We start from the raw sequence: 27329 nt of genomic DNA, 5'->3' as shown, positions 1-27329 counted from the left end.
AATCTCATGTCGGCATTGGGCCATGCAGCATTTACGGTGATATGGCCTCAGCAGAAGTCAGGACATTCATACCTCTTGCCCTTCGCCGAGCAGCGCAGAGCTGTTGTCAAGGAAGTGAGTTTGTGTTTATACAAAGTATTCTGCCCCCACCTACTGTCAACCAATCATGTCAATGCGGAACTATACAGAGCCCTCTGCATCGTTAAAACATGGCGATGCGGTACGGAGCATCTGCACACCTCCTGGAGGCTCTGCTATTGCATCACACCCTCCACATGGAGCCTCTGACCACATTTTTGAATCAAGCATAAATTGGCTTTTAGTCTTGGTGTCTGTAATGGATTTACAGTTGAAGCTCCCCCGCCCGACGACGATATGTCCCCCCCCCCCCGCATGAAGACGATATGTCCCACCGCGACAACGATGTGCACCTCCCCGCGACGACGATATGTCCCCCCGCCCGCGATGACGATATGTCCCCCCCGCGAAGACGATATGTCCCACCGCGACGAAGATATGCCCGCTGCTAAAACATATATACAGTGGGGAGAACAAGTATTAGATACACTGCCGATTTTGCAGGTTTTCATACTTACAAAGCATGTAGAGGTCTGTAATTTTTATCATAGGTACACTTCCACTGTGAGAGACGGAATCTAAAACAAAACTCCAGAAAATCACATTGTATGATTTTTAAGTAATTGATTTGCATTTTATTGCATGACATCAGTATTTGATACATCAGAAAAGCAGAACTTAATATTTGGTACAGAAACCTTTGTTTTCAATTACAGAGATCATACATTTCCTGTAGTTCTTGACCAGGTTTGCACACACTGCAGCAGGGATTTTGGCCCACTCCTCCATACAGACCTTCTCCAGATCCTTCAGGTTTCGGGGCTGTCGCTGGTCAATACGGACTTTCAGCTCCCTCCAAAGATTTTCTATTGGGTTCAGGTCTGGAGACTGGCTAGGCCACTCCAGGATCTTGAGATGCTTCTTACCACTCCTTAGTTGCCCTGGCTGTGTGTTTCAGGTCGTTGTCATGCTGGAAGACCCAGCAACGACCCATCTTCAATGCTCTTACTGAGGGAAGGAGGTTGTTGGCCAAGATCTTGCGATACATGGCCCCATCCATCCTCCCCTCAATACGGTGCAGTCGTCCTGTCCAGAAAAGCATCCTCAAAGAATGATGTTTCCACCTCCATGCTTCACGGTTGGGATGGTGTTCTTGGGGTTGTACTCATCCTTCTTCCTCCAAACATGGCGAGTGGAGTTTAGACCAAAAAGCTTATTTTGTCTCATCAGACCACTTGACCTTCTCCCATTCCTCCTCTGGATCGTCCAGATGGTCATTGGCAAACTTCAGATGGGCCTGGACATGCGCTGGCTTGAGCAAGGGGACCTTGCGTGTGCTGCAGGATTTTAATCCATGACGGCGTAGTGTGTTACTAATGGTTTTCTTTGAGACTGTGGTCCCAGCTCTGTGGTCATTGACCAGGTCCTGTTGTGTAGTTCTGGGCTGATCCCTCACCTTCCTCATGATCATTGATGCCCCACGAGGTGAGATCTTGCATGGAGCCCCAGACCGAGGGTCATCTTGAACTTCTTCCATTTTCTAAAAATTGCGCCAACAGTTGTTGCCTTCTCACCAAGCTGCTTGCCTATTGTCCTGTAGCCCATCCCAGCCTTGTGCAGGTCTACAATTTTATCCCTGAAGTCCTTACACCCTCTTTGGTCTTGGCAATTGTGGAGAGGTTGGAGTCTGTTTGATTGAGTGTGTGGACAGGTGCAGTTAATACAGGTAATGAGTGGAGAACAGGAGGGCTTCTTAAAGAAAAACTAACAGGTCTGTGAGAGCCGGAATTCTTACTGGTTGGTAGGTGATCAAATACTTATGTCATGCAATGAAATGCAAATCAATTACTTAAACATCATACAATGTGATTTTCTGGATTTTTGTTTCAGATTCCGTGTCTCACAGTTGAAGTGTACATATGATGAAAATTACAGACCTCTACATGCTTTGTATGTCAGAAACACTGCCGATTTCGCAGGTTATCAAATACTTGTTCTCCCCACTGTGTATATGTGTGTATATATATATATTTTTTAAACTAGGCAAGACTATATGACTGCTGCAATGATACTATGACTGCTGCAATGATAACCATGGTCACTGTAGTATAATGGTTGCTATGGGTATCATGGATGTTGCCGTGTTAATGATTGCTGAAAAGAGACGGATCAGGCAGACACAAAGACTGGAAGAAAGACCGACACCAGTACTCTGAAAGGCTGCTCCTAGATCAGCCCAGAGTGAACAGACCGACGACACCAGTACTCTGAAAGGCTGCTCCTAGATCAGCCCAGAGTGAACAGACAGACAACAGTACTCTGAAAGGCTGCTCCTAGATCAGCCCAGAGTGAACAGACAGACGACCCCAGTACTCTGAAAGGCTGCTCCTAGATCAGCCCAGAGTGAACAGACCGACGACACCAGTACTCTGGCCTTTTTTTTTAGATCGCATAACTCTTAACAGCTGGCCATAGATCAGCTTGGAGAGCAATCCCTGTTTTTGTGTCGTTGTTTTGTTGTGAGAGCTGGTGTCTGCCTGTGAGGCGAGGGCAGCATAAAACGCACTGTTCACCTCCCCTTTGAAACGAGTGATTGTGCCACAGAAAGGCAGAGAAGAGGCAGGAGAACTAACCAGATTGTGTGTTTTGCATATTGCAGACTCAGACCTGTGAGTAGTAGGCTGCGACGGTCAGGGATTTTTTGATGATGGTTATTGTCCAGCCAAATGACTGTGGTCACAGTAACAACCGTTTGAATAGCAGCAACAACAACAACAACAACAACAAAAGTTGCGCTCGTAAAAATGATTTTGTCCTCTCAGCTCCTGACTGCGTATGTTGCCATGGAAACGGAATGAACAGGACGGGCGTCCCCATTCACGTCAATAATGGCTGGACTGACACCCGTTGCATGTGCACAGGACCCATAGGAGCAAAGCAGGAAGTGGAAGCTCGATATGTATCCATTTTCTTTAAATAATATGTGCTGTGATTTGTTCATCAAATCAAATCAAATTTTATTTGTCACATACACATGGTTAGCAGATGTTAATGCGAGTGTAGCGAAATGCTTGTGCTTCCAGTTCCAACAATGCAGTAATAACCAACAAGTAATCTAACTAATATCTTATACACAGTGTAAGGGGATAAAGAATATGTACATAAAGATATGAATGAGTGATGGTGCAGAGCAGCATAGGCAAGATACAGTAGATGGTATCGAGTACAGTATATACATATGAGATGAGTATGTAAACAAAGTGGCATAGTTAAAGTGGCTAGTGATACATGTATTACATAAGGATGCAGTCGATGATATTAGAGTACAGTATATACGTATACATGTGAGATGAATAATGTTGATTCAACTCAAACGACATGACAACAATACATTGCGTTGCATGTGGCACATCGGTTGACACCCATTTGAATGAACGTTCTGTATTACCATGGCAACGATTGCATCACAATACCAGGCAGCCATTGTGAGTGTACCCATGAGTTTACCAGTCATTGCCAGAGTAAGAGATTCAAAGTCCGTTCATGTCATTATATATCTGCGTGCTGCTGCAGGAAGGGGAAGGGGGACGTTTTCTCGGCAACCAAAGACTCGTTTGATACAACATCTTGCTTGTTTCAGCAAGAAGCAACAAAGTTTTAACCAATGACGTTAAAGAGGTCCATGTTACCGCAGAAACGGACTCAACCGCATTAATGTTTGGCCGTCCCGTCTTCAGTTAACCTGTTGCATCGCGCAATCCCGGATCCGGGATTCTATTTATAGCCTCAAGCTCATTAGCATAACGCAACGTTAACTATTCATGAAAATCGCAAATGAAATGAAATAAATATATTTGCTCTCAAGCTTAGACTTTTGTTAACAACACTGTCATCTCAGATTTTCAAAATATGCTTTTCAACCATAGCTAAACAAGCATTTGTGTAAGAGTATTGATTGCTAACATAGCTATAAGCCTAGAATTCAGCCAGCAACATTTTCACAAAACAAGAAAATCATTCAAATAAAATCATTTACCTTTGAAGAACTTCAGATGTTTTCAATGAGGAGACTCTCAGTTAGATAGCAAATGTTCAGTTTTTCAAAAAAATATTATTTGTGTAGGACAAATCGCTCCGTTTTGTTCACGTTTGGCTATGAAAAAAACCTGTATCCAGTTATAGCCTCAAGCTCATTAGCATAACGTAACGTTAACGATTTCTGAAAATCGCAAATAAAATGAAAATAATGCGCCTGCTCTCAAGCTTAGACTTTTCTTAACAACACGGTCATCTCATATTTTCAAAATATGCTTTTGAACCATAGCAATTCACTAATTTGTGTAAGAGTATGCTAAGCTAGCTTAGCATTTTGAGTAGCATTTAGCACGCAACATTTTCACAAAAACCAGATAACCAAATAAATAAAATCATTTACCTTTGAAGAGCTTCGGATGTTTTCAATGAGGAGACTCTCAGTTACATAGCAAATGTTCAGTTTTTCCTGAAAGAGTCTTTGTGTAGGAGAAATCGCTCCGTTTTGTACATCACATTTGGCTACCGAAATGAAACGAAAATTCAGTCATCAACAACGTCAAACTTTTTCAGAATTAACTCCATAATATCGACCGAAACATGGCAAACGTTGTTTGGAATCAATCCTCAAGGTGTTTTTTCACATATCTCTTCATTGATATGCCTGCTTTCTTCTCTGAATTCCATGGAAAAATACTTGCAGCTGAGGTTTGCGCACCAATTTCGGCGCAGGACACCGGGCGGACACCTGGTAAATGTGGTCTCTTATGGTCAATCTTCCAATGATATGCCTACAAATACGTCACAATGCTGCAGACACCTTGGGGAAACGACAGAAAGGGCAGGCTCATTCATCTCGCATTCACAGCCATATAAGGAGACAATGGAAAACGGAGCCTCAAAAATCCTGCTGATTTCCTGGATGCCGTCTCATCTTGGTTTTGCCTGTAGCTCACGTTCTAGGGCACGCACAGAGAATATCTTTGCAGTTCTGGAAACGTCAGAGTGTTTTCTTTCCAAAGCTATCAATTATATGCATAGTTGAGCATCTTTTTGTGACAGAATATTGCGCTTAAAACGGGCACGTCTTTTTATCCAAAAATGATATAGCGCCCCTAGAGTTTCAAGAGGTTAACTGTTCGTTCCAGACAACAACAACAACAAAAAAGACTGTTTTTATTTTCATTCCGTCAGCGAGCTGCGAGCGTGTTCTATTTTCTGTTGCAAACGGAGCACGTGTGGAATCTGTGAATCCAGAAGCCCCTCTGGTGTGTGGATGTGTGTTCTCTGTTTTTACACAGTGGTAGAATGAGGGAGTTACAGGATACTGCTGTTACAATGTGGTGGTGATGGAGGGAGTTCTGTTACAATGTGGTGGTGATGGAGGGAGTTCTGTTACAATGTGGTGGTGATGGAGGGACTTCTGTTACAATGTGATGGTGATGGAGGGAGTTCTGTTACAATGTGGTGGTGATGGAGGGAGTTCTGTTACAATGTGGTGGTGATGGAGGGAGTTCTGTTACAATGTGGTGGTGATGGAGGGAGTTCTGTTACAATGTGGTGGTGATGGAGGGAGTTCTGTTACAATGTGGTGGTGATGGAGGGAGTTCTGTTACAATGTGGTGGTGATGGAGGGAGTTCTGTTACAATGTGGTGGTGATGGAGGGAGGGGTTCTGTTACAATGTGGTGGTGATGGAGGGAGTTCTGTTACAATGTGGTGGTGATGGAGGGAGTTCTGTTACAATGTGGTGGTGATGGAGGGAGTTCTGTTACAATGTGGTGGTGATGGAGGGAGGGGGTTCTGTTACAATGTGGTGGTGATGGAGGGAGTTCTGTTACAATGTGGTGGTGATGGAGGGAGTTCTGTTACAATGTGGTGGTGATGGAGGGAGGGGGTTCTGTTACAATGTGGTGGTGATGGAGGTAGTTCTGTTACAATGTGGTGGTGATGGAGGTAGTTCTGTTACAATGTGGTGGTGATGGAGGGAGTTCTGTTACAATGTGGTGGTGATGGAGTTAGTTCTGTTACAATGTGGTGGTGATGGAGTTCTGTTACAATGTGGTGGTGATGGAGGGAGGGGGTTCACAATGCCCTTGGTCTAACTACATGGCTGTTCCTGGCTGCTAGATACACACACCACCTCTCCTCACCCCCTCAATATCCCCTGTTTTATTCACTACCTCAGTCTCGATCTCCCTGGCCTCCCCTCATGCAATTGGCCAGTGTGTGGTGCTCTGCCTCCAAGCTGGTTTCTGATTGGCCTGCTGGTGCTGTGGTGCAGCTGCGGATGCCTTCCTTTAAGAGGCAGTCTAGAGTCTAGACTGCTGCGCTGTGGCCGCAACATCGTCTCTCTCTCTCTCTCTCTCTCTCTCTCCTCTCTCCCCTCTCCCCTCTCCTCTCTCTTTCCTCTCTCTTCATTCCTCTCACTGCATGTTGATCTGATCCCTGTCTTTGTGTATTCGGTCCTGTTCCCTCTCTTTCTGATGCGAGGAGACTGCATGCTGAAGGTGAGTGGAGTTGACTGCGAGACCAGCTATGTGTCCCTCTCTCTCTCGCTCTCTGTTATTCTGTCTCTTAAGTAGTGATTGAGGATTCCATTGTGAGTAGTCTGTAGCTTTTTTAATGTGTGTGCGTTTGCTGTATGTATCAAGCCTGTACACTGTTGAGGTGTCATGGAGGGTCTTGGATTATTTGCCTTTTGAGTCCTCATCAGATGATGGTGTGTCTGTTAGCTATGGGTCCTGATGCCATGTGACCTGTCTGTCTGTCTCTCTGTCTGTCTGTCTGTCTGTCTCGCTGTCTCGCTGTCTGTCTCGCTGTCTGTCTCGCTGTCTGTCTCGCTGTCTGTCTCGCTGTCTGTCTCGCTGTCTGTCTCGCTGTCTGTCTCGCTGTCTGTCTCGCTGTCTGTCTCGCTGTCTGTCTGTCTGTCTGTCTGTCTGTCTGTCTGTCTCGCTGTTTGTCTGTCTCGCTGTCTGTCTGTCTCGCTGTCTGTCTGTGTTGTTGGTCAGAGCCTGTTTCTCTATGTCTCTGTCTGCGGCCTGAGCCAGTGTCTGTCTGCGCCCTGAGCCAGTGTCTGTCTGCGCCCTGAGCCAGTGTCTGTCTGCGCCCTGAGCCAGTGTCTGTCTGCGCCCTGAGCCAGTGTCTGTCTGCGCCCTGAGCCAGTGTCTGTCTGCGCCCTGAGCCAGTGTCTGTCTGCGCCCTGAGCCAGTGTCTGTCTGCGCCCTGAGCCAGTGTCTGTCTGCGCCCTGAGCCAGTGTCTGTCTGCGCTCTGAGCCAGTGTCTGTCTGCGCCCTGAGCCAGTGTCTGTCTGCGCCCTGAGCCAGTGTCTGTCTGCGCCCTGAGCCAGTGTCTGTCTGCGCCCTGAGCCAGTGGAGCAGCAGTGCCAAGGTTCATGTTACATTTAAAAAAAGGAAGATGTGTGGGACAACAGTGGGATGTCTAATGGTGATTGGGTAATCAATCAGTCAATCATGAAAGTAATGCTAGAACTGACTGGTCGGATCCGACATTGTTTCTAGAGAAGAAATGGCCATAAAAGTTGCATCATAATTTTTTTAAAATTTGACCTTTTTATTTAACTAGGCAAGTCAGTTAAGAACAAATTCTTATTTACAATGACGGCCTACCAAAAGGCAAAAGGCCTCCTGTGGGAACGTGGGGAGTGGGATTAAATCTATAAATATAGGACAAAAACACACACATCACACATGTTTGATGTCCTTGAAGACTGTCACGGTGGCCCACTTATTCAGACGTGACTGTCTCGTAGCTTAATCGTGGAGTACAGGCTGCTCTAAGCGTCATCTCATGTAAATCACTTCAATTTTTATATACTCTCTCTTTTTTTGCCTGTATTTTTCATTGAACGCTATAGGAACAGGCCATGGCCATGGCCTGAACCATTAAATGCCCCCACTAGAGGGCAATGCCGCCCCCTATTTCGACATATTCCGTTCCTATGACGAATGACGCAGGCTTCTGATAAATATTCGACATTAGCTAGCTAATGTTATCTGTTGTTGCTACACTGTATTCAAAAGAATAGCCAGCTGGCTAGACAATGGCTGGAGTTGGATTTGTCATAAACATTGAGGGAAAAACTTCACCACAGATGGATAGGGCAAACCAGTGTCTTTGACTTTCCATCTATTGTTATCTCCAAAGATCTTCCATTGCGGCCGCGATTCTGCCATAGAAATAGAAAGAATAAGATGACGCTCCGGTAATATGGATAGCCTAGCTAGTGAACGGTTTGGTAATATGGATAGCCTAGCTAGTGAACGGTTTGGTAATATGGATAGCCTAGCTAGTGAACGGTTTGGTAATATGGATAGCCTAGCTAGTGAACGGTTTGGTAATATGGATAGCCTAGCTAGTGAACGGTTTGGTAATATGGATAGCCTAGCTAGTGAACGGTTTGGTAATATGGATAGCCTAGCTAGTGAACGGTTTGGTAATATGGATAGCCTAGTTAGTGAACGGTTTGGTAATATGGATAGCCTAGCTAGTGAATGGTTTGGTAATATGGATAGCCTAGCTAGTGAACGGTTTGGTAATATAGATAGCCTAGCTAGTGAATGGTTTGGTAATATGGATAGCCTAGCTAGTGAACGGTTTGGTAATATGGATAGCCTAGCTAGTGAATGGTTTGGTAATATGGATAGCCTATCTAGTGAACGGTTTGGTAATATGGATAGCCTAGCTAGTGAACGGTTTGGTAATATGGATAGCCTAGCTAGTGAACGGTTTGGTAATATGGATAGCCTAGCCTAGTGAACGGTTTGGTAATATGGATAGCCTAGCCTAGTGAACGGTTTGGTAATATGGATAGCCTAGCTAGTGAACTGTTTGGTAATATGGATAGCCTAGCTAGTGAACGGTTTGGTAATATGGATAGCCTAGCTAGTGAACGGTTTATTTTTGTTCAGTATATTTCTTTGGCCATTTTGAGGTCGAATTTGATGGAGCTCAGAACGTGTGAAATTTGGTTGGATTTGAAGAAAAGTAGTCTAAAAGCAGGAGAGGTAGAGTGGAAAGGTTTTTCCTCGAAGCGGGTAAATATGTTTTAGCTGGTCCATGGAATTCCATTCACTTTGTTGTGTTGGTCCACGGAATTCCGTTCACTGTGTTGTGTTGGTCCATGGAATACCATTCACTGTGTTGGTCCATGGAATTCCGTTCACTGTGTTGTGTTGGTCCATGGAATTCCATTCACTGTGTTGTGTTGGTCCATGGAATTCTGTTCACTGTGTTGTGTTGGTCCATGGAATTCCGTTCACTGTGTTGTGTTGGTCCATGGAATTCCGTTCACTGTGTTGTGTTGGTCCATGGAATTCCATTCACTGTGTTGGTCCATGGAATTCCATTCACTGTGTTGGTCCATGGAATTCCATTCACTGTGTTGTGTTGGTCCATGGAATTCCGTTCACTGTGTTGTGTTGGTCCATGGAATTCCGTTCACTGTGTTGTGTTGGTCCATGGAATTCCGTTCACTGTGTTGTTGGTCCATGGAATTCTGTTCACTGTGTTGTTGGTCCATGGAATTCCATTCACTCTGTTGGTCCATGGAATTCCGTTCACTGTGTTGTGTTGGTCCATGGAATTCCGTTCACTGTGTTGTGTTGGTCCATGGAATTCTGTTCACTGTGTTGGTCCATGGAATTGAGAGCAGAACTGTAATCAACAAATGCAGGGAATGGAGGGAAGGCTGACTCACTGTTATGTGGTCATAAAACATTGGTTTGTCTAGATTGATCTCAAACGTTTGTTTGACAGTAAAGAACCGTAGAGAACTTTAAGGTTCTGATTAAGGTTGGGATGTTTTTTGTTGTTGTTTTTTTTTAAATTCAAGGACTGGCATTTGCTGAAGATTTTATTAATTTCCCATCAATATATTAGGCTAGATACGCTGGTGTAGAACCTTCTTCTGAAACAAAATACTTTTAGTGTATGTGTGGGAGAATTCAAACTTGTCCAATTATTTCCTAAATTAAATTTGAACACTGGTATTTTTTAAGCTGGCTACAGCTGCTATGTGCTTTCACAGAAGTTAAGTCTCTCGGGGGGTTGATTTTGTGTCATAGGTGAGTGTTTGTATGTGAGCCTGTATGTAAGTGATGCGTGTATAAATAGAAGTGTTTGTGAATTTGGTCTCTTCAGAACTTCGTTCTGTTTCATTTGTATTGTTTGTATATCATTGTAGTTTACATTTGTGTGACTTGTCCATCCATTTTTTTTTTGTGGACCCCAGGAAGAGTAGCGAATGGGGATACCAGGAGACAGGAATATTCTAGAATGAGCAGATGGGAGAGTTGTGTGAAGGTTCTAGAATGAGCAGATGGGAGAGTTGTGTGAAGGTTCTAGAATGGTTCTGGTGTCTGTCTGTTGCAGCTGTCTCGTTCACTGTTTAGAATATCAGGCCTGACAATTCCCCCTGACACACACACACACACACACACACACACACAGGTTCTGTGCCACAGTTGAACCACCACCTGAAAGATCCTTGTAGTTGCCCTTGTCAGTAGAACTGTCCCTTTCATCGTGCCGCCTAAAAGCCAAGTCTAACATGCCCAAAAACCCTGACCCTAACCCTCTAACCCTGACCCTAACACTAAAATGCCCAAAAACCCTGACCCTAACCCTAACATGCCTAAAAACCCTAACCCTAACATGCCCAAAAACCCTGACCCTAACCCTAACATGCCCAAAAACCCTGACCCTCTAACCCTCTAACCCTGACCCTAACCCTAACATGCCCAAAAACCCTGACCCTAACCCTCTAACCCTAACATGCCCAAAAACCCTAACCCTAACATGCCCAAAAACCCTGACCCTAACCCTAACATGCCTAAAAACCCTAACCCTAACATGCCCAAAAACCCTGACCCTAACCCTAACATGCCCCAAAACCCTGACCCTAACCCTAACATGCCCCAAAAACCCTAACCCTAACATGCCCAAAAACCCTAACCCTAACATGCCCAAAAACCCTAACCCTAACATGCCCAAAAACCCTAACCCTAACATGCCCAAAAACCCTGACCCTAACATGCCCAAAAACCCTGACCCTGACCCTAACATGCCCAAAAACCCTAACCCTAACATGCCCAAAAACCCTAACCCTAACATGCCCAAAAACCCTAACCCTAACATGCCCAAAAACCCTAACCCTAACATGCCCAAAAACCCTAACCCTAACATGCCCAAAAACCCTAACCCTAACATGCCCAAAAACCCTGACCCTAACATGCCCAAAACCCTGACCCTAACCCTAACATGCCCCAAAACCCTGACCCTAACCCTAACATGCCCCAAAACCCTGACCCTAACCCTAACATGCCCCAAAAACCCTAACCCTAACATGCCCAAAAACCCTAACCCTAACATGCCCAAAAACCCTAACCCTAACATGCCCAAAACCCTGACCCTAACATGCCTAAAAACCCTGACCCTAACATGCCTAAAAACCCTGACCCTGACCTTAACATGCCTAAAAACCCTGACCCTAACATGCCTAAAAACCCTGACCCTAACATGCCTAAAAACCCTGACCCTAACCCTAACATGCCCAAAAACCCTGACCCTAACCCTAACATGCCCAAAACCCTGACCCTAACATGCCTAAAAACCCTGACCCTGACCCTAACATGCCTAAAAACCCTGACCCTGACCTTAACATGCCTAAAAACCCTGACCCTAACATGCCTAAAAACCCTAACCCTAACATGCCCAAAAACCCTGACCCTAACCCTAACATGCCCAAAACCCTGACCCTAACATGCCTAAAAACCCTGACCCTAACATGCCTAAAAACCCTGACCCTGACCTTAACATGCCTAAAAACCCTGACCCTAACATGCCTAAAAACCCTGACCCTAACCCTAACATGCCCAAAAACCCTGACCCTAACCCTAACATGCCCAAAACCCTGACCCTAACATGCCTAAAAACCCTGACCCTGACCCTAACATGCCTAAAAACCCTGACCCTGACCTTAACATGCCTAAAAACCCTGACCCTAACATGCCTAAAAACCCTAACCCTAACATGCCCAAAAACCCTGACCCTAACCCTAACATGCCCAAAAACCCTAACCCCAACATGCCCAAAAACCCTGACCCTAACATGCCCAAAAAACCCTAATTCTAACCCTAACATGCCCAAAAACCCTAATTCTAACCCTAACATGCCCAAAAACCCTAACATGCCCAAAACGCTAACCCTAACATGCCCAAAAACCCTAACATGCCCAAAAACCCTAACATGCCCAAAAACCCTAAACCTAACATGCCCAAAAACCCTAAACCTAACATGCCCAAAAACCCTAACCCTAACATGCCCAAAAACCCTAACATGCCCAAAAACCCTAACATGCCCAAAAACGCTAACCCTAACATGCCCAAAAACCCTAACATGCCCAAAAACCCTAACATGCACAAAAACCCTAACATGCACAAAAACCCTAACATGCCCAAAAACGCTAACCCTAAACCTAACATGCCCAAAAAACCCTAACCCCAACATGCCCAAAAACGCTAACCCTAACCCTAACATGCCCAAAAAACCCTAACCCTAACATGCCCAAAAACCCTAACATGCCCAAAAACCCTAACATGCCCAAAAACGCTAACCCTAACATGCCCAAAAACCCTAACATGCCCAAAAACCCTAACATGCACAAAAACCCTAACATGCACAAAAACCCTAACATGCACAAAAACCCTAACATGCCCAAAAACGCTAACCCTAACCCTAACATGCCCAAAAAACCCTAACCCCAACATGCCCAAAAACCCTAACCCTAACATGCCCAAAAACCCTAACATGCCCAAAAACCCTAACATGCCCAAAAACCCTAAACCTAACATGCCCAAAAACCCTAAACCTAACATGCCCAAAAACCCTAACCCTAACATGCCCAAAAACCCTAACATGCCCAAAAACCCTAACATGCCCAAAAACCCTAACATGCACAAAAACCCTAACATGCACAAAAACCCTAACATGCACAAAAACCCTAACATGCCCAAAAACGCTAACCCTAACCCTAACATGCCCAAAAAACCCTAACCCCAACATGCCCAAAAACCCTAACCCTAACATGCCCAAAAACCCTAACATGCCCAAAAACGCTAACCCTAACCCTAACATGCCCAAAAAACCCTAACCCCAACATGCCCAAAAACCCTAACCCCAACATGCCCAAAAACCCTAACCCTAACATGCCCAAAATGCAGTAGTGTTGATAAGCTTCTTGAGAACATCCCGGGTTCGTCTTACCTTCTCGTTGTTAGCAGTTTGAGTATGCAGACCTTTATCCATTTCATGAATCAATGCAGGTTTTTCCCAGAAGCTTGAATCTAATGTGGGCAATGAAAGGGCCCCCCCCCCAAAAAAAAAATTTAAAAAATAACATTGTCGTTAGCGTTTAGCTAGCCATTCAGGCGGAGAAAACTGCACTCTGGTAGCTAGCTGGTTAGGGCAAATTTAAATAAATGGCACAACTCGACACAAAAATACAGTTCTAAAACCGAGAAAACAGTATATAATCTACCGCCGTATCCTGTCGTTTGAATAAACTAATTTGAATTGAATAATTCCCTAAAAATGCCTCTATCACTATTCACCATCTTAATCTATCCAATAATATCACCAACTCACCAAGCTTCTAAGTCACACATGCGTAGTACCAGGGTAATTCTCTGATCCTTTGATCAGACAATTGATTTGGTTGGAGGACGTCCTCTGGAAGTCATCATAATTACCATGTAAGTCTATGAAAGGGGGTGAGGAGCACAAGCCTCCTAGGTTTTGTATTGAAGTCAATTTAGCCAGAGGAGGATGGAAGCTAGCTGTCCTCCAGCTACACCATGGTGCTACCTTACAGTGCTGTTGTGACTACTGTAGACCTCCATTGCGTAAGTGTACTATATAATCCCTATATATGGCATTACTATTGACCAGAACCATATGGGCCCTGGTCCAAAGTAGTGCACTATATAGGGAATAGGGCTCTGGTCAACAGTAGTGCACTATATAGGGAATAGGGCTCTGGTCAACAGTAGTGCACTATATAGGGAATAGGGCTCTGGCCAACAGTAGTGCACTATATTGGGAATAGGGCTCTGGTCAACATTAGTGTTCTATATAGAGAATAGGGCTCTAGCCAACAGTAGTGCACTATATAGGGAATAGGGCTCTGGCCAACAGTAGTGTACTATATTGGGAATAGGGTGCCATTTCCCAACAGGTTATGTATCTGTCCATAGTCACTATGCAACATTGAGTATCAAGCAGCGGTCTGTAGCTATTGTTGGGACTACGTTGTGTGAAAGCTGTAGTTTAGTGGGTGTTGTGGTTGATGTTGGGCCAGCGAAACACACAAGGGTCTGATAGGGCACTAAGTAAGTGTTCCAGAGAGATCTGGGCTGTTGGACAGAGGGAGGGAGCTGGAGAGAGGGTTGGCTGTGGGACAGAAGGAGGGTGCTGGAGAGAGGGGGGACGGAGGGAGCTGGAGAGAGGGGGGACAGAGGGAGGGAGCTGGAGAGAGGGTGGGCTGTGGGACAGAAGGAGGGTGCTGGAGAGAGGGGGGACGGAGGGAGCTGGAGAGAGGGGGGACAGAGGGAGGGAGCTGGAGAGAGGGTTGGCTGTGGAACAGAAGGAGGGCGCTGGAGAGAGGGGGGACAAAGGGAGGGCGCTGGAGAGAGGGGGGGACAGAGGGAGGGCGCTGGAGAGAGGGGGGAACAGAGGGAGGGCGCTGGAGAGAGGGGGGACAGCGGGAGATAGCTGGCGAGAGGGGGGCAGAGGGAGGGAGGGAGCTGGAGAGAGGGGGGACAGAGGGAGGGAGCTGGAGAGAGGGGACAGAGGGAGGGAGCTGGAGAGAGGGGGGACAGAGGGAAGGAGCTGGAGAGATGGGCTGTGGGACAGAGGGGGGGAGCTGGAGGTAGCTGGAGAGAGGGAGGAAGCTGGAGAGAGGGGGGGACAGCGGGAGGTAGCTGGAGAGAGGGGGCAGAGGGAGGGAGGGAGCTGGAGAGAGGGGGGACAGAGGGAGGGAGCTGGAGAGAGGGGGGACAGAGGGAGGGAGCTGGAGAGAGGGGGGACAGAGGGAGGGAGCTGGAGAGAGGGGGGACAGAGGGAGGGAGCTGGAGAGAGGGGGGGACATAGGGAGGGAGCTGGAGAGAGGGGGACAGAGGGAGGGAGCTGGAGAGTGGGGGGACAGAGGGAAGGAGCTGGAGAGAGGGGGACAGAGGGAGGGAGCTGGAGAGTGGGGGGACAGAGGGAAGGAGCTGGAGAGTGGGGGGACAGAGGGAGGGAGCTGGAGAGGGGGGGCAGAGGGAGGGAGCTGGAGAGAGGGGGGCAGAGGGAGGGAGCTGAGGAGTGGGGACAGAGGGAGGGAGCTGGAGAGAGGGGGACAGAGGGAGGGAGCTGAGGAGTGGGGACAGAGGGAGGGAGCTGGAGAGAGGGGGGACAGAGGGAGGGAGCTGGAGAGAGGGGGGCAGAGGGAGGGAGCTGGAGAGAGGGGGGGGGCAGAGGGAGGGAGCTGAGGAGGGGGGCAGAGGGAGGGAGCTGAGGAGTGGGGACAGAGGGAGGGAGCTGAGGAGTGGGGGGACAGAGTGAGGGAGCTGGAGAGAGTGAGGGAGCTGAGGAGTGGGGGAGCTGGAGAGAGGGTGGACTGTGTCTGAGTGGCACGAGCGCTAGTCGTGGGGATGTTTTAGGAAAGAGATTCGTAGCCCACGTGCCCAAAGCACTCAATCAGTTAATGTGTTAATCTGTCTTTCAAGCTGTTTACATTTAAATTACCTGTTAGACAATAGGCTTTTCTGTAGGAGAAAATGTGCTGCATTTACCTCCTATATAAATTGACTTGGATAATATTTTGGGGAAAACAAATCAGACCGTTCCATTGTGTATCAGGATGAGTTGTTGTTTTTAACAGAAGGTGAGATTTCTCTGTGGGGTTTGAATCCTGTGTGGGGGACATGGGCATCGCAGGCAGGTTGCTTCTGTCCAAACCCGGGTTGAAATACCATTCAAAATCATTACAAATACTGAATCTGTGGCGGCAGTGTAGCCTAGTGGTTAGAGTGTTGGACTAGTAACCGAAAGGTTGCAAGTTCAAATCCCCGAGCTGACAAGGTACAACATCTGTCGTTCTGCCCCTGAACAGGCAGTTAACCCACTGTTCCCAGGCCATCATTGAAAATAAGAATTTGTTCTTAACTGACTTGCCTGGTTAAATAAAGGTAAAAAAAAAAAAAAAAATCTGGGCTTGATTGAGCTTCCCTTGTGCAATGGAAACAATGACAACGTGCAAACCCTGTGCATCTGACACTCCAGGTCAGGCTGAAAGCAAATGCTAAAATAATTTGAAAGATTTTAAATGGTATTTGATACCAGTTGTGTTCCTTCATTTCCAGAAGCTGTTATTGTAGCTCCATACCCCTATACACCAACCATCTGTCTGACACATTCTAACACATTCTGGCGGTGAGAGAAAATGTGTTTGTTATCGTACCTACTCCCATAATCTTTTGCTAGTGTCTGGTTCTGCCGCTTTGTGATCAGTTGGGTTGCCAGATAGACAGGCTGAAATTATATTGTTTGCCATGACGCTGTCCCTGTCTGCCCAAATACAGGCCTCCATTCAACTCATAAACAACATTTCAGCTCGCGTCTTCACACACAAATATAGGTCTGGGTAGAGTTCATAAACAATGTGTCAGCTACCTACAGTAGAGGTCTTCACAGTTTTACAGTTAGACCCGTTTAGAAATGGATCTGTGGCTTTCCCAACAGACCCGAAAGGCTATTTATTTTTAACGTTTACATTTTTAGTAATTTAGCAGATGCTCTTATCTTGAGCACCTTACAGTAGTCAGTGCATACATGTTTTGTACATTTTCTATGATGGTGCCACGTTGAAAGTCACTGATCTTTTCAGTAAGGCCGTTCCACTGCCAATGTTTGTCTATGGAGATTGCATGGCTGTGTGCTTGATTTTTTTATACACCTGTCAGCAATGGGTGTGGCTGAAATAATACCAAATCCACTCATTTAAAGGGGTGTCCTCATACTTTTGTATATATATATATATATATATATCGTGAAAAGATTCATACACCTTGACTTTCCACATTTTGTGATGTTACAGCCTAAAATTAGATTTTGTGTCACTGGCCTACACAGAATACCCCATAATGTCAAAGTGGAATTATGTATTTAAAAAAAAATATATATATATATTTTTTTTTACAAATTAATAAAACATGAAAGCTTAAATGTCTTGAGTCAATAAGTATTCAACCCTTTTGTTATGGCAAGACTAAAATTGTTCAGGAGTAAACATAAGTTGTGTGTGCAATAATAGTGTTTTAACATGACTTTTTAAATGACTACCTCATCTCTGTAATGTCCCTCAGTCGAGCAGTGAATTTCAAAAATAGATTCAAGCGCAAAGACCAGGGAGGTTTCCCCTCTCAAAGAAGAGCACTTTTCGGTAGTTAAAAAAATAAATCTTTTAAAGAAATAATAGGAAATTGAATATCTCTTTGAGCATGGGGACGTTATTAATTACACTTTGGATGGTGTATCAATACAGCCAGTCACTACAAAGATACAGGCGTCCTTCCTAACTCAGTTGCCGGAGAGGAAGGAAATGATTTCTTTCTTTTTTCAACTGATACCCCATGTCATTGATCCACAATCCATAGTTAAGGATGCACAGTTTAATAAGGATGCCCCCAATGCAATTCTAAAGTATAATACTAATAATAATAATATATAATAATATTATTATAATAATAATAATAGTATAATAATAATCAGTGTGATTTCAACAGATTTTTGTCAAATTAACAAATTATTGTCTTTTGTTGATTTCATTCCAACCTTGTTTAGCATCTATTCAATTATGGCATAATTCTACTGTTTCTATTCATTTGCATCACTGTCAATTAAATACTTTTATTTTGAAGGCAAACAGCAAATTCCACTTTTGTGCCTAGTCCTGATTTGTAACTAGCTATACAACGCGGTCTGGTCGAGCCTCACAAGCCAGATGAAGCTCGCTGGCTGCTTATAACGTTCAATTTCAATAGGCGAACAACAAGTGGCAACTTAGCTAATACTTACAAGGATTCCTAAATCATTGTTAAGAATAATGAAATTGACTGCAGTTTTAACTGGTCGTTGTGTTCAGGCTGGTTGTATTGGTGCTAGCTAGCTACTGTTGAAGTCGGATGTTTGCATATACTTAGGTTGGATACATTAAAACTCATTTTTCAACCACTCCACAAATTTTTGTTAACTATAGTTTTGGCAAGTCGGTTAGGACATCTACTTTGTGCATGACACAAGTAATATTTCCAATAATTGTTTACAGATTATTTAATTTATAATTCACTGTATCACAATTCCAGTGGGTCAGAAGTTTGCATACACTAAGTTGACTGTGCCTTTAAACAGCTTGGAAAATTCCAGAAAATTATGCCAAGGCTTTAGAAGCTTCTGATAGGCTAATTGACATAATTTGAGTCAATTGGAGGTGTACCTGTGGATGTATTTCAAGGCCTTCCTTCAAACTCAGTACCTCTTTGCTTGACATCATGGGAAAATCAAAAGAAATCAGCCAAGATCTCAGGAAAAAAAATTGTAGACCTCCACAAGTCTGGTTCATCCTTGGGAGCAATTTCCAAATGCCTGAAGGTACCACGGTCATCTGTTCAAACAATAGTATGCAAGTATAAAAAACCATGGGACCACGCAGCAGTCATACCACTCAGGAAGGAGACGCGTCTCCTAGAGATGAACGTACTTTGATGAGAAAAGTGAAACTCAATCCCAGAACAACAGCAAAGGACCGTGTGAAGATGCTGGAGGAAACAGGTACAAAAGTATCTATATCCACAGTAATAAGAGTCCTATATCGACATAACCTGAAAGGCCACTCAGCAAGGAAGAAGCCACTGCTCCAAAACCACCATAAAAATGCCAGACTATGGTTTGCAACTGCACATGGGGACAAAGATCATACTATTTGTAGAAATGTCCTCTGGTCTGATGAAACAAAAATAGAACTGTTTGGCCATAATGGCGAACAACAATGCTACCTAGCTAATACTTTCTCACATGGATTCCTAAATCATTGCTAAGAATAATGAAAATGACTGCAGGTTCTGCTGGTCATTGTTTTCAGGCTGGTTGTATTGGTGCTAGCAAGGTACCAAGCTAAAGCTAGCTAGGTACCAAGCTAAAGCTAGCTAGGTACCAAGCTAAAGCTAACTAGGTACGAAGCTAAAGCTAACTAGGTTCCAGGCTAAAGCTAACTAGGTACCAGGCTAAAGCTAACTAGGTACCAAGCTAAAGCTAACTAGGTACCAAGCTAAAGCTAGCTACCCCAGAAGTTGCAGTCAAACAAATAATGCTTTATCACCAACGCGGTATTGTAAACACATCGTTCGTGGCCCGGTGTTTGCTTGTTTACAGACTTTTTTGTTGTTGTTTTGGTACAGCTTTTGACAGTGCTACTGATAGTAGTGGTGGCGCTTAGCTAGCACGTGCAAATTCAGAACACACAACATTCTATAATAGAACTGTGTTATTTGACATGTTAAATTAAAAACGTATTTAATTTGTCAAATAGTGTTATTTGACATGTATCTTTTGTTGACACGCAACGACCCAAACGGCGTTCCATAGTATGTCGTGAAGCTAATAGCAGCGACGCTAATACTGTGTAACGCCGGTAGGACAACATCTGAAAAATAGCGCACTTGGTAGTGTGTACCGGTGATCAACCAGTCATTGAAAGGCAACATCACCCATGACAGAGAACGATTGATTGTCAAGGGCAAATGAAGCTCAAAATGTTACTTAGCATCATTATGCCATAAGCTGTATGTTTTATTGAGTTGCAGTTGGCTGACACATAACAAGCTTCCATCATGTCACACACATTAAATTAACAGAGGACAGGTGCAATCGGGTCCAGTCGATTTTAAATATATTTAAATTAACAGTGGGCGGGTCCAGTCGATTTTAAATACATTTTAATTGCACCTTCCGAGACCCGTGGCAAGTATATCAGACCTGATCCAGGTCCTGGACAACAGTAAGAATTTGGGACCCGAACCTGGAATTTGTGTCTCTAGAAGACATCTAACCTACAGTTCTGGAGTCTGTTCATAAACAAGTGTCTGCTTAGAGCAATTTACTGTCTTCACCTAAGTACAGGTCTGGGTATAGCTCATAAATAATGTGTCAGTTACCTAGTGTCTATTGTCATCACCCAAATACAGGTCTGGAATCTGTTCATAAACAAGTGTCAGCTTAAAGCTATCTACAGTCGTCACCCAAATACAGGTCTGGGAACAGCTCATAAACAAGTTGTCAGCTACCTAGTATATACTGTTTTCACCCAAATACAGGTCTGAGGTCAGAATCTAAATATGTTTAGGCTGTTGCTAGTGTTAACGGGTTGAATCCATAAACATGTTTTGTTCATCTGAGAATAGCCCCTTAGCTGCCTGCCTGTCTCAGCCTTGGGAAGTCTGCATGCACTTATAGGCTCATTTAAAAAAAAACCTCTCGCTGCTTGTTTGTGTTGTGGCGGTGACTCTCTCACTAAGAACCTTTTAAGACGGCAAGCTGCAGCAGGAGGACTAAAGCAATGAGAGCAGGGTTCGGACTAGTCCTGACTACACTGTAAATAATGTTTGATGCCGTTTAAAGGGCTGGTGTATACTGGAGCTGGCCTACTGGAAGACGGTCATGTTTTAATGCTTATTTGAATTACTACTTGCTTGGTAGGTATATGTTTTGTTTGGTCCTTCTGCTTCTGCATAGTAGTTTATACCATGCAATTTGTTGAAAACTAGACATTAGCAGTAGGGTTTAGCTAGTGTAGGTTGCTAACCGGGAGGCTTTGAAGTGTCATCAGCCAGCTAATGTGGGGAAAGGGGATATCTCGTCAGTTGCACAACTGAATGCATTCAACCGAAATGTCTTCCGCATTTAACTAAACACCTCTGCGGGGAGCTGCCTTAATCAAAATTCACTCCAGTTGTTGTGGGTGTTAACTGCTTTGCTCAAGGGCAGAACGGCAGATTTTTTTCCCACGTTACGGGCTCGGGGATTTGAACAAGCAACCTTTCGTTTACTGTCCCAACGCTCTAACCGTTAGGCTACCTATAGGCTGATAACTGGGAGACTATAGTGGTATCAGCTAGGTGGTGACTGATGACTGGGAGACTCAAATCAAATCAAATTGTATTTGTCACATACACATGGTTAGCAGATGTTAATGCGAGTGTAGCGAAATGCTTGTGCTTCCAGTTCCGACAATGCAGTAATAACCAACAAGTAATCTAACTAACAATTCCTAAACTAATATCTTATACACAGTGTAAGGGGATAAAGAATATGTACATAAAGATATGAATGAGTGATGGTGCAGAGCAGCATAGGCAAGATACAGTAGATGGTATCGAGTACAGTATATACATATGAGATGAGTATGTAAACAAAGTGGCATAGTTAAAGTGGCTAGTGATACATGTATTACATAAGGATGCAGTCGATGATATAGAGTACAGTATATACGTATGCATATGAGATGAATAATGTAGGGTAAGTAACATTATATTAGGTAGCATTGTTTAACGTGGCTAGTGATATATTTTACATCCTTTCCCATCAATTCCCATTATTGAAGTGGCAGGAGTTGAGTCAGTGTGTTGGCAGCAGCCACTCAATGTTAGTGGTTGCTGTTTAACAGTCTGATGGCCTTGAGATAGAAGCTGTTTTTCAGTCTCTCGGTCCCAGCTTTGATGCACCTGTACTGACCTCGCCTTCTGGATGATAGCGGGGTGAACAGTCAGTGGCTCGGGTGGTTGTTGTCCTTGATGATCTTTATGGCCTTCCTGTAACATCGGGTGGTGTAGGTGTCCTGGAGGGCAGGTAGTTTGCCCCCGGTGATGCTTTGTGCAGACCTCACTACCCTCTGGAGAGCCTTACGGTTGAGGGCGGAGCAGTTGCCGTACCAGGTGGTGATACAGCCCGCCAGGATGCTCTCGATTGTGCATCTGTAGAAGTTTGAGTGCTTTTGGTGACAAGCCAAATTTCTTCAGCCTCCTGAGGTTGAAGAGGCGCTGCTGCGCCTTCTTCACGATGCTGTCTGTGTGAGTGGACCAATTCAGTTTGTCTGTGATGTGTATGCCGAGGAACTTAAAACTTACTACCCTCTCCACTACTGTTCCATTGATGTCATCAGCTAGGTGCTGGCTGATGACTGGGAGACTGTATAGTGGTATCAGCTAGGTGGTGACTGATGACTGGGAGACTGTATAGTGGTATCAGCTAGGTGGTAGCTGACTGGGAGACTGTATAGAGGTATCAGCTAGGTGGTGACTGACTGGGAGACTGTGTAGTGGTATCAGCTAGGTGGTAGCTGACTGGGAGACTGTATAGAGGTATCAGCTAGGTGGTAGCTGACTGGGAGACTGTGTAGTGGTATCAGCTAGGTGGTAGCTGACTGGGAGACTGTATAGTGGTATCAGCTAGGTGGTAGCTGACTGGGAGACTGTATAGTGGTATCAGCTAGGTGGTGACTGACTGGGAGACTGTATAGTGGTATCAGCTAGGTGGTAGCTGACTGGGAGACTGTATAGTGGTATCAGCTAGGTGGTGACTGACTGGGAGACTGTATAGTGGTATCAGCTAGGTGGTAGCTGACTGGGAGACTGTATAGTGGTATCAGCTAGGTGGTAGCTGACTGGGAGACTGTATAGTGGTATCAGCTAGGTGGTAGCTCGTACTGGGAGACTGTATAGTGGTATCAGCTAGGTGGTAGCTGACTGGGAGACTGTATAGTGGTATCAGCTAGGTGGTAGCTGACTGGGAGACTGTATAGTGGTATCAGCTAGGTGGTAGCTGACTGGGAGACTGTATAGTGGTATCAGCTAGGTGGTAGCTGACTGGGAGACTGTATAGTGGTATCAGCTAGGTGGTAGCTAGTACTGGGAGACTGTATAGTGGTATCAGCTAGGTGGTAGCTAGTACTGGCTGATGACTGGGAGACTGTATAGTGGTATCAGCTAGGTGGTAGCTGACTGGGAGACTGTATAGTGGTATCAGCTAGGTGGTAGCTGACTGGGAGACTGTATAGAGGTATCAGCTAGGTGGTAGCTGACTGGGAGACTGTATAGTGGTATCAGCTAGGTGGTAGCTGACTGGGAGACTGTATAGTGGTATCAGCTAGGTGGTAGCTGACTGGGAGACTGTATAGTGGTATCAGCTAGGTGGTAGCTGACTGGGAGACTGTATAGTGGTATCAGCTAGGTGGTAGCTGACTGGGAGACTGTATAGTGTTATCAGCTAGGTGGTAGCTGACTGGGAGACTGTATAGAGGTATCAGCTAGGTGGTGACTGACTGGGAGACTGTATAGTGGTATCAGCTAGGTGGTAGCTGACTGGGAGACTGTATAGTGGTATCAGCTAGGTGGTAGCTGACTGGGAGACTGTATAGTGGTATCAGCTAGGTGGTAGCTGACTGGGAGACTGTATAGTGGTATCAGCTAGGTGGTAGCTGACTGGGAGACTGTGTAGTGGTATCAGCTAGGTGGTAGCTGACTGGGAGACTGTATAGTGGTATCAGCTAGGTGGTAGCTGACTGGGAGACTGTATAGTGGTATCAGCTAGGTGGTAGCTGACTGGGAGACTGTATAGTGGTATCAGCTAGGTGGTAGCTGACTGGGAGACTGTATAGTGTTATCAGCTAGGTGGTAGCTGACTGGGAGACTGTATAGTGGTATCAGCTAGGTGGTAGCTGACTGGGAGACTGTATAGTGTTATCAGCTAGGTGGTAGCTGACTGGGAGACTGTATAGTGGTATCAGCTAGGTGGTAGCTGACTGGGAGACTGTATAGTGGTATCAGCTAGGTGGTAGCTGACTGGGAGACTGTATAGTGTTATCAGCTAGGTGGTAGCTGACTGGGAGACTGTATAGTGGTATCAGCTAGGTGGTAGCTGACTGGGAGACTGTATAGTGGTATCAGCTAGGTGGTAGCTGACTGGGAGACTGTGTAGTGGTATCAGCTAGGTGGTAGCTGACTGGGAGACTGTATAGTGGTATCAGCTCGGTGGTAGCTGACTGGGAGACTGTATAGTGGTATCAGCTAGGTGGTAGCTGACTGGGAGACTGTATATTGGTATCAGCTAGGTGGTAGCTCGTACTGGCTGATGACTGGGAGACTTTTATATCATCACGAATATACTGATATGGATACTGATCCTCGATGATCGTCCTGCTCCAAGGCTCTTTATGGATACTGATCCTCGATGATCGTCCTGCTCCAAGGCTCTTTATGGATACTGATCCTCGATGATCGTCCTGCTCCAAGGCTCTTTATGGATACTGATCCTCGATGATCGTCCTGCTCCAAGGCTCTTTATGGATACTGATCGTCCTGCTCCAAGGCTCTTTATGGATACTGATCCTCGATGATCGTCCTGCTCCAAGGCTCTTTATGGATACTGATCCTCGATGATCGTCCTGCTCCAAGGCTCTTTATGGATACTGATCGTCCTGCTCCAAGGCTCTTTATGGATACTGATCCTCGATGATCGTCCTGCTCCAAGGCTCTTTATGGATACTGATCGTCCTGCTCCAAGGCTCTTTATGGATACTGATCGTCCTGCTCCAAGGCTCTTTATGGATACTGATCCTCGATGATCGTCCTGCTCCAAGGCTCTTTATGGATACTGATCCTCGATGATCGTCCTGCTCCAAGGCTCTTTATGGATACTGATCCTCGATGATCGTCCTGCTCCAAGGCTCTTTATGGATACTGATCCTCGATGATCGTCCTGCTCCAAGGCTCTTTATGGATACTGATCGTCCTGCTCCGAGGCTCTTTATGGATACCGGCCCAAATCAGATGCCATCTTATCCGGATGGAAACCCAGTGGAGGAGAACGCAGTGAAATGTGATCAGACTTTTATAGCAGCTGTCAGCGGGGGCCTTGTTGTGGTGTCAATATGCTACTTCCAACGCTGAACACAGAGCTCTCATCTCATTCACCACACACTCTTTTTATAGCCTCGCTGCCGACAGTGTCCATCTAACGGGGATGATTTGATTATTTTTAAAGTGCAGATGACGATACAACGATTTTCCTATTGTGACTTGTTATCAGAGTTGGTCCTCTGCTTGCGTTGACATGTGTGCAAGCACACACGCACACACACACACACACACACACACACACACACACACACACACACACACACACACACACACACACACACACACACACACACACACACACACACACACACACACGTTTGGGCGGTATCAAGATGTTCATACCGTTCTTGTACCGGGGTATATGGTATCACTGGCAGTGCACGAAAGGACGCAAATTCCCTATTCCCATTCCCCATTCCCTATTCCCATTCCCTATTCCCCATTCCCCACTCCCTATTCCCACTCCCTATTCCCCATTCCCTATTCCCCACTCTCTATTCCCACTCCCTATTCCCCATTCCCTATTCCCACTCCCTATTCCCATTCCTAAAAATACCCCGGTATACGGAATGCTACCCAGCCCCACACTCCCTTTAGTGGGCTTGTGTTCATCAAATACGACACCTCTAATCCACCTTTTGTCTTCTTCGCTCAATCCGTGTTACCAGTATTCAGTAGACTCTCAGGCTATCTATCCTAATCATGACCTCTAACCTCTCTCTCTTCTTCACTAACCCTGTGTTACCAGTATTCAGTACACTCTCAGGATATCTATCCTAATCATGACCTCTAACCTCTCTTTTTTTTGTTTTGTTTGTCAGATGAGGAAAGGGTGTAGATGGGACTGTCTCAGCTCTGAGCCATGGAATGCCCCCTCCGTCCGCCACTAGCCTGCTCTTCTCCACAGACTGACCTCCAGACACTCAGTTAGCGACACGTTGCTCCCCTCCATCTGAACACAACCAGGAAGGGGAAGAAGTCACAGCAGAGCTTCGTACGCACAGAGGAAAGGAGTTACAGCTCCTCTCCAACATATTAACAGCTAGCTCACCTTAGCTAGTTAGGCTTAGTTTTCCCTTGTTTTCTCTGTGGATTTGGGATTTTTTTACATTTTTATAGAGAGTCAAGATGGTGGATTTACAGGAGTACCTGTGGATGGTGATCCTGGGCTTCGTCATAGCCTTCATCCTGGCGTTCTCTGTTGGGGCCAACGACGTGGCCAACTCGTTCGGGACGGCGGTGGGGTCGGGGGTGGTGACGCTGAGACAGGCCTGTATCCTGGCGTCCATCTTTGAGACGTTGGGTTCCATGCTGCTTGGAGCCAAGGTGGGGGAGACCATACGGAAAGGCATCATAGACGTCAACCTATACAACGAGACGGTGCCTGTTCTCATGGCGGGGGAGGTCAGCGCCATGGTCGGTACGTATACCATACCCTGTACTATACCGTACCCTGTCGTCCTTGAGTATCGCCATGGTCGGTACGTATACCATACCCTGTACTATACCGTACCCTGTCGTCCTCGAGTATCGCCATGGTCGGTACGTATACCATACCCTGTCGTCCTCGAGTATCGCCATGGTCGGTGCGTATATACTGTACCCTGTCGTCCTCGAGTATCGCCATGGTCGGTACGTATATACCATACCCTGTCGTCCTCGAGTATCTCCATGGTCGGTACGTGTATACCATACCCTGTCGTCCTCGAGTATCTCCATGGTTGGTACGTATACCATACCCTGTCGTCCTCGAGTATCGCCATGGTCGGTGCGTATATACCGTACCCTGTCGTTCTCGAGTATCGCCATGGTCGGTGCGTATATACCGTACCCTGTCATCCTCGAGTATCGCCATGGTCGGTACGTATATACCGTACCCTGTCATCCTCGAGTATCGCCATGGTCGGTACCTGTATACCCTACCCTGTCGTCCTCGAGTATCGCCATGGTCGGTACGTAGATACCGTACCCTGTCGTCCTCGAGTATCGCCATGGTCGGTACGTATATACCATACCCTGTACTATACCATACCCTGTCGTCCTCGAGTATCGCCATGGTCGGTGCGTATATACCGTACCCTGTCGTCCTCGAGTATCGCCATGGTCGGTACGTATATACCGTACCCTGTCGTCCTCGAGTATCGCCATGGTCGGTACCTGTATACCCTACCCTGTCGTCCTCGAGTATCGC

General features: G+C 45.7%; 2 protein-coding genes across 5 annotated transcripts in view; both read left to right on the top strand.

Moving 5' to 3' along the window:
* The window catches only part of LOC135513724 (anthrax toxin receptor 2-like), a 1178227-nt gene that overhangs the window by 1089932 nt on the left and 60966 nt on the right, over window positions 1–27329 (top strand). The window lies entirely within an intron of this gene.
* The window catches only part of LOC135513717 (sodium-dependent phosphate transporter 2-like), a 102504-nt gene that overhangs the window by 34914 nt on the left and 40261 nt on the right, over window positions 1–27329 (top strand). For 3 of the 4 annotated variants that reach the window (XM_064936601.1, XM_064936599.1, XM_064936602.1), the window contains exon 2: window positions 25960–26558. In XM_064936601.1, coding sequence (XP_064792673.1) covers window positions 26267–26558 — 292 coding nt within the window. In that variant the 5' untranslated portion in view covers window positions 25960–26266. Of the gene's footprint in view, window positions 1–6539; window positions 6620–25959; window positions 26559–27329 lie in introns of those variants that run through there. The other variant, XM_064936600.1, reaches the window with a different exon arrangement.

Source organism: Oncorhynchus masou, chromosome 25 (assembly GCF_036934945.1).
Source record: "Oncorhynchus masou masou isolate Uvic2021 chromosome 25, UVic_Omas_1.1, whole genome shotgun sequence".
Taxonomy (NCBI): domain Eukaryota; kingdom Metazoa; phylum Chordata; class Actinopteri; order Salmoniformes; family Salmonidae; genus Oncorhynchus; species Oncorhynchus masou.
Note: the sequence above shows the minus strand (reverse complement) of the source record. Positions and strands in the feature narration are given on the sequence as shown.